Source organism: Myotis daubentonii, chromosome 13, assembly GCF_963259705.1.
Source record: "Myotis daubentonii chromosome 13, mMyoDau2.1, whole genome shotgun sequence".
NCBI lineage: Eukaryota > Metazoa > Chordata > Mammalia > Chiroptera > Vespertilionidae > Myotis > Myotis daubentonii.
The window spans coordinates 46,116,984-46,124,254 of NC_081852.1; the positions used below are offsets into that span (position 1 = coordinate 46,116,984).

The window sequence follows — 7,271 nt, forward strand, 5'->3', positions numbered from 1 at the left end:
GTCTCCCGCTATCGCCGGGGGTGCAGCGGGTCTTGTCCTGCTAAACTGGGAGCTTCTTGAGGGCAGGAACTGGATCGGATTTCTTTCCATCTCCCGAGCACCCGGTGTGGCGGCCAGGCGCCGAAAAGACACACAATAAACATTTGCGGAATTGAATGAATCGTTCCCTTTATTTTATTAATCTTTCCTCTTCCTCTTTCCTTCTTTCTCTTCCTCCTTTCTTCCTCCCTCGTTATTTTTTATTTCTTGGTTATATTCAATTGTCATGTTTTTCAGGCTCATTAAATCCATTTAGAGACAAAAGAATAAAAGGCAGAAGGGGAAGGAGGGGGAGGAGAGAATGGGGAGGGGAGGGGGGAGGCCGGAGAAGCAAACAAATAACCCGCTTTAACTAGACGGGCGGATAAATGGCCCCGTTTCTCCTCAGCCCCGATGCGCCTGCTTAGCCGCGCGCCCCGCAGGCGCCGCAGCTCGGGTGGGCTCGGCCCCGGGGCCGCCGCCCCAGCTCCAAGGGATCCAGTAGGGCCTGGCCGGGACCTCGCAGCGGGAAGTGGCCGGAGGTGCCAGGGCCGCTTCATTGGGATTCATGGGCGTGTTGGGCGGGCGGCCTGGGGCTGCGGGCGCGGGGCGGGGGCCTGGCGGGGGGCGGGGGGCGCTCGGCGGGCGCAGATGCCCGGGTGACCGCCGCGCCGCGGTCCCTGCGCCGCCTTTGTGCCGGGGAGACGCGCGCGGGGACCTAATCCATCAAATTGTCTACAAATTGTGAAGAAAATTCAAAAACCATATGGTCGCCAGCGCCAGCGCGCTCTGGGCTGCGGAGGGCCTCGGCCGCGCCCGCACCCAGAGCCGCGGGGGGCTGGGCCCGGCTATTGTCGCCTGTCAGCGGCCGCCCGGGTCCATTCGTCCCGGCCTTCATGGTCCGCGCTCCGAATTACAGACCCATCCATCCTGAGAGAGGGCGATTTATGCCGCCCAGGCGGAGCGGCCGGCCATACGCCTCGGCTGGGCTGCCCGCCGCCTCTCTCCCTTCGTTCTCTCCTCTAGCTTCTCTTTCGCCCCTTTCTTGTATTCTTTCTCTTTCTCTTATATTCTCTGTCTCTCTCTTTTTCTCTATCTCTCCCCCCACCCCTCTTTCTCGCCACTGTCTGTGGCTTTCTACTTTCTCGCTTGCTTTTGGAGTGTGTCTGTGCTCCTTTTTCTGTTCCTGTCTCCTAGTTTCGTCTTGGACACGCACGTCCCCTACTCAGGCCCCGGGGCCCCACTGCCTGCCCGCGACCAGATGCACATTTCTCACATCAATTTTGCGGAGAAAGGGAGCTGAGCGGCCTGGAGGCGGGACCCTCCTCTGGTGACAGCGGCCACTCGCCAGCCCAGGGACAACAAAAGCCCCGAGAGGAACTCGCTCACTCCGGAAAAGTGAAAGCTGCTATGCCCAGCCCCAGCTCAGCCCCCCTGGGGCGGGGGGGGGGACCCCAGCGAGTCCTTGGGAGATTGATGTCACTGCCCTCAGCCGACTTCTGCCTAGAATTTGTGAAAGTCACCAGAAATGTACCCCAACTCTCAGACGGTGAGGGAGAAGCCTTGGGCTCACATACCCCGGTGCCCGGGTGTGCAATTCAGCCTGCCCTGGGTGCCTTCGGCCGCATTTCTCTCCCTCCCGCAAGGGCGAGGCCCTCTGTGGCTCAGGCTCCATGCGCCCTCCTGGCCCGCTAAGCTAGAGCTGCTGAACCTGGAAGTGCAGCCCAGCCCCAGGGGCCGCAGGAAGAATACCCTTGGGTACCAGGCGGGATGCACGAACCCGCAGGGCAGATCCTCCTCCACCCTTCGCCTCATGCAAATTAATTTCTTGTCCTTGGTGCTCCCCAACTTATGCAAGCATTTGCACCCTGCATTGTACACCCCACTTTTTACCCCGACCTGACGAAGCCTGCTCATCTTTCTCCCCCCCTCCCCATCCCTACCCCGTTTGGAGCCTACCAGGTGTTTGCAGGCAAGAAATACCTCCTCCCACTACTTCTCCCTCACCGCTCACTCTCATGCCGGCTGGGCTGGCCGGAAACTCCTCTATGTCTCCAAGGCCCGTGCAGCCGACAGTGAACAACACACCGAGCCTGCCACGGCTTCCCTGAACAGGGCCCACTCATTTAGACACGGTCACCACCGCTTCTAGTAAAATGGCAAAGACTTTATTTATCGGAGAAAGAGGCCTTGGGTACAGTCCGGGACGAAAAGGCAGGGCAGGAGCAGGGAAGGGCACGTGGGACCCACCCTCATCTGGTCACCCTTGTCTGGCCAAGTCAAGCTGGGAGCAGGGCGCTGGAGGCTGCAAGACAGACCCAGAGCTGTGGAGGAGGTGGGGTGAGGGCATAGGTTGGCCTCCTCTCAGTCTCTGTCACATGCAAAAAAATTCTAAAAAGAGTAAAAAATAATTCTAGGGCTTTGGGTTATTTTTTTCGTTGGTTGCTTGGTTGGTTGGATTTCCCATTTTGTCCCAAGACCCGGACCCCAGCCGTCAGTCCGAGGAAACCGAGAGAGGGTGGGGAAGAATCTTAAAAATAGCGTTAGTGGGCATCGGGAGGCAGAAATGGCATAGAAAACAGACTTCTCTCGAGGTGGGGAGAAAAGATCAATTTGAAACTTGCAAGTCACGACCCGGCTGCCCACCTCAGCCCCTTCCCACGCGGGGAAAATGCAGAAGGAAATAAAAGAAGTCAACTGCAAGAGGCCTGGGGAGGCGAGGAGGAAGAGGGCCGGTGCATTCGCCACATGCAGAGAAAATCGAAACTGTCCCGGTGGCCCTCTCCTCCAGACCGCTAGGTTCGGTGTCCGTCACCCTCGTTCCGCCTCGCTCTCAGCAAACCCGGCAGCCTGGGAGCTTTGAAAACATGAATATCTCCGAGATTTAAAAAAAAAAAATCAGGCTGCGGTGGGAGAACCCGCTATATAGGTTTAAATATTTATACAGAAGCCATACGGAATTGCACGGCGAGGGCTCCCCGGGCGGCGGAGGCCCTGCGCTGCGGCCGGCCCGCCGGCCAGCCGGGTTTATTGCTTCGAGAGGGAAGAGGCAGCTGCTGGGAGCCGAGTCCGGGCCAGGGACGGGGGAGAAGGCGGGAGTTGCAGAGGAGGTCCCAGCTCCCCTCCGCGGTCCCGTCCGTCCGGGAGGCTGCAGGCCTACGGGCTTCCGGGGCCCTGGGCGGCAGAGGATCCTGGGCTCTGCTCAATCGTCCACGTCGATCTCTTCATCTTCCTCGTCCTCCGAGCAGTCCTGGCTGCTGGCAGGCTGGTCCGTGAGCGGGGAAGCGGGCGAGAGTTGCAGGGGCCCCGCGCCTGGGGCCTGCGGAACGCCTGGAGGGAGTGCGGGAGAGCCAGGCCTCGACTTGGCCCTGCCACAGCCGCCGCCGCCGCCGCCCGCAGCCTCCGAGTTCTGCTCCAGTTCGGCCAGCGCCACGATGTCCATCTGCCCGCTGGGGCCCAGTTTCTTGGCGGACTCCACGTCGGCCTTCATCTCCTCCAGGTCCCGCTTGAGCTTGGCGCGCCGATTCTGAAACCAGGTGATGACCTGAGCGTTGGTGAGGCCCAGCTGCTGCGCGATTTGGTCGCGGTCGGCGGGGGACAGGTACTTCTGGTAGAGGAAGCGCTTCTCCAGCTCGTAGATCTGGTGGTTGGTGAAGGCCGTGCGCGACTTTCGCCGCTTCTTGGGGGTCTGCCGTTGCCCAAAGATGGTCATTCCGTCTCGGCCTGCGAGGAAACCACAGTGTAGGCTTGCGCCACGCGAGAAGGAAACCCACCCACTCTCCGCACCCCACCCAGGCTCATCGGGTCTGCGGTTTGCCACTGTTTCCTGCTCGGTTTTGATCAGGCTTCCGGGGCTGTGGGAAGCCTCGGCAATTGCAAACCCCCTTTCCCAGTCTCTCTTCTAACAGGAGTCCCTAGGAAAACATTGTTTTTGTTCCCTCCCCCCCTCCCGTGGCCCCCCGAAGAGTTGGTTTGAAAGACCCAAGGTTGCTAGAGCAGGAGGGAGCCGGATGGGGAAGTCCTGACTTTGGTATGAATGTTGGTACTCCGCGTCTCTTCCCAATTACCCCAACTCTACCCTCACTCAAAACTTCCCAGCAAAAGGCTCTCCATTCCTCATCCCAGGAGCAGGGCTAAGAGTGCCCAGGCCACTGGGAACTGGGAACGGGAGGGAGCCAGGCAGAGCAGGCCGACCACAGAAAGACCTGGTGTTCCCGCCATCCCTTCCCGGTCACTCTGGCCTATCCAGCGGTCCCTAGGAAACAGGGTTTGGGTCCTGTCCCTCCCATCTCTACTCCGAGCGGCGGCGGTTTGGGCTGGAGGGCCCAGACGGCCGGCGCGGGAGGAGGCTGGCAGAGGCACAGGGCACGAAGCGCGATGGGCACAGGAGGCGGGGGCTCTGGATGCTGGGCGCAGGGGAATCCAGTGGCAACACCTACCTTCGGCTGCCTGCAGGACGCTGACCTCCAGCCCCTTAAAGGTCTTGCTGGCGAGCTCCTCCAGGGCGCACAGAGGCGAGGTCTGCGAGAGCAGCGCGCGGCCCGCCAGGGGCAAGCCGCCCGGCGAGTGCTTGTCCGCCGCCGCCAGCAGGTGCGCCGCCCCGCACAGCGAGTAACTTCTCCGCACAGACGGCTTGTTGAGGATGTCCTCGATGCTGAACGGCGTCAGCGGCTTGTTGGAGTTGGCGGGTGGCGGCAGGTGGTCCAGCGGGCTGCGCCGCCGCTCCTCCCCCGGCGCCGCCTTGCCTTCCTCCTTGGAAGTCATCTCGGCCTCGTTTGGGGGCCCGGCCCGGGCGGCTCGGGCTGCGGGGACCCAGCCCGCGGGCAGCTCGGGCGCCGGGCGGCGCGGGAAAGCGGCAGCGGCGGGTGGGCAGGAGGCCGCGCCGGGCAGGGCGCGGGCCAAGCGCTGGCCAGGCGCGGGGCCGATTAACGCAGTGGCAGAGGCGAGCCGAGCCGCCCGGGGCCCCGGGAGGAGGGTGCTGGCGCGGGCGCCGCCGCCGCCGGGGCTTCCAGCAATCCGGGGCCCGAGCCGGGGCGCGCCGCGCGGGGCTCCAGTTTCGCCAGCCCCGGTGCTATTTAAAGGTGTCAGGTGGCTCCGCGGCGGCTCCTGGCCCCGGGTCCTGGAGGCGGCAGTTGGAAGAGCCGAGGCGAGTGCACCGATTCTGTACTGCGAGGGGAGGCGGAGAGATGGGGCAATTGACTATTGCTAACAAGTTAGCCTTGATCGAGGAGTAATCAATTATCTGCAGCGGCACTTCTGTCTGTCTCTTTCTCCTTTCTCCCTGTCTTTCTCCTCTCTTCTTTCTCTCTGTCCTCTCTCCTCCTGTTCTCTCTCTCTCTCTCTCTCTCCCTCCCTCTCTCCTCTCTGCTCCCCCCGTCTCTCTCCTTCTCTCCCTCTCCCTCGCCCTCTCTTTCACTCTCTGTCTGTCCAATGCAGGCGGCTCTAAGTTGGGAAGCTCATTAATTAGCGGGCCGGGGGTAGGAGGAGCCGGCTGGAATTAGCCTGCCTAATGCGCCTGTCAGTCCGGGCGCTGCGCCGCGCTCGGCCCGAGCTGTTTGTAAATTACATTAGCGGTGCCTTTATTGCACCCGAACCTCAGACGACTGAAATGCCGCCGCCCCCACCCCAAACTGCGAGCCTCACTCCCGGCGCACCCGCCTCCCGCCGGCCTGGCTGTGAGGGCAGCGCTGGCCCGCAGGTCTCAAGCTCTCCGACCCGGGATTTGACGCCGGAGAAGGGCCCCGAGAGTCCAGCCTGGAAGGTACGCAGCCGCCACGCGGTCCAGGTAAGACAAGGAGCTTGGGTGGGACCCGCCAGCGCCCAGCGCGGACTTTGGAGAGCGGCGATCAAGGACCCAGCGCCTCTACTCCTAGACTCTCTTGCCCCTCACCGTGGCCTTGGGCCACGCACCTGGGGAATCAGGAGGTCTAAACGGGCTCTGCAGCCCTGTGTGAGGCGACCTGGGACACAGAGGTGTGGGAACCCCAGGGGCTGGGGGAGGGGACTAGTCAGAGGACTCAACCTTCCTCAGCCTAGAGGCGGGTGAGAGTTGGTGGTGGCTCGAGGCACCTCTCCTGCGGCCTGATCCCAAAGGGACAGTCTTACCTCTTCAGGCAATCCTGCACACTTTCCTCGGGCCGATGCTCTAGAGGCCGCCTGGTGACCGGCGTCCGACCGGCGGTCGGGCCGGGTGCCCCGGCTAACGGGCCGGCTGGGGCCTCCCTGCTGCGCTCTGCTGGCCGGGCCTCGGCCGGCTGCCGGCCCCGCCCAGCCCAACGCCGGGCAAGAGTGTACCGCCCGGCCGGCCGACTCCAGCTGTTCCGGATGCGGGGCGGGGGCCCAGAGGGGGCCTGCCGCGGCTGGGGCTGCGCTCTTAGGAACCCGCAGAGAGGCCAGGGTTCGGGTCAGACTACGGTCTGGGAACCGTATGGCCCCGCATTCCGTGTATATCAGGCAAGCATTTGTGTGCGTCGGCATTTGAATGTGTTTATGTTTTTGAATGTGTATATTTGTATGTGATTCTCCATCTGTATATTTGTGTGAACAAATGTGAATCTGAGGGTATGCCGGCGGCGTGTGAGCCCTTACCTACGTCTTTCATTCTCTTGAGGCCCCCAAGGGGGTTGTGCTCATCTGGTTTGTGCGGGGCCGCTGGCCCCACCACCCTAATTTTCCATTTCTGCGCCAGGAGAGAGGAGGGGAGGTAAAGGGGGTTGGGACCAAGACAGGAAGAACTGTTCCCTTCCCCACAGCCTCGGCCCTTTCCCTGGCTTTGTTTGTAAACTCCTGGGCAGGCAGTGCCATCCGGCAGCCTGCTTAGTCAGGACAAGGGCCCAGAGAGGGTAGTGCAGAGGACTGTGGCCCAGTCCAGAGGTGGGAATGGGAAAAATAGGACCTCTTGGACTTCTTAGCCCTGTACCTGCCCCAGAGAGGGAGTGAGCCAAGCTGGGCTGTGGGGCTGGGTACAGGTTCTCTCCCTGTCTCCAGCATAGGGACCTCAGTGCACCAGAGATGGGTTGGTTGCTTCACCTCCCTTTTAATTATTTGTTTGGAACGTGGCTTGCAGGTCTCCAGAGTGAAGGGGACAGTGTAAAGATAAAGGATTCTTGTTTGGGACCCCAGTGTCTGCCGCTGGCCTGCTTGGGAGCATTGGGAGGAGCTACTTACCCTCTTCCCCCACCTTTGTCCAGCATTTTGTGGGGAGGACAGGTATTCAGAAGCAGAGTGAGAATGGGATTCTCCGTTCCCCCAGG

General features: G+C 61.8%; 1 protein-coding gene across 1 annotated transcript; it reads right to left on the minus strand.

Annotated features, from left to right (window-relative positions):
• Positions 1 to 2,036: 2,036 nt before the first annotated feature.
• LBX1 (ladybird homeobox 1) lies at positions 2,037 to 6,318 on the minus strand. Its single transcript, XM_059661141.1, has 3 exons — positions 6,124 to 6,318; positions 4,458 to 5,184; positions 2,037 to 3,741 (listed from the first exon to the last, which is right to left on the minus strand). The coding sequence occupies exons 2-3, from the start codon at positions 4,780 to 4,782 to the stop codon at positions 3,221 to 3,223; spliced, it is 846 nt and encodes a 281-aa protein (XP_059517124.1). The 5' UTR covers positions 4,783 to 5,184; positions 6,124 to 6,318; the 3' UTR covers positions 2,037 to 3,220.
• Positions 6,319 to 7,271: the final 953 nt, after the last annotated feature.

Excerpts from the sequence above, each read along its gene's own strand:
- LBX1 (XM_059661141.1), bottom strand. The coding sequence starts at position 4,782 with ATGACTTCCAAGGAGGAAGGCAAGGCGGCGCCGGGGGAGGAGCGGCGG. Across the intron at positions 3,742-4,457 it reads CGTCCTGCAGGCAGCCGAAG|GCCGAGACGGAATGACCATC; the intron begins GTAGGTGTTGCC and ends GTTTCCTCGCAG.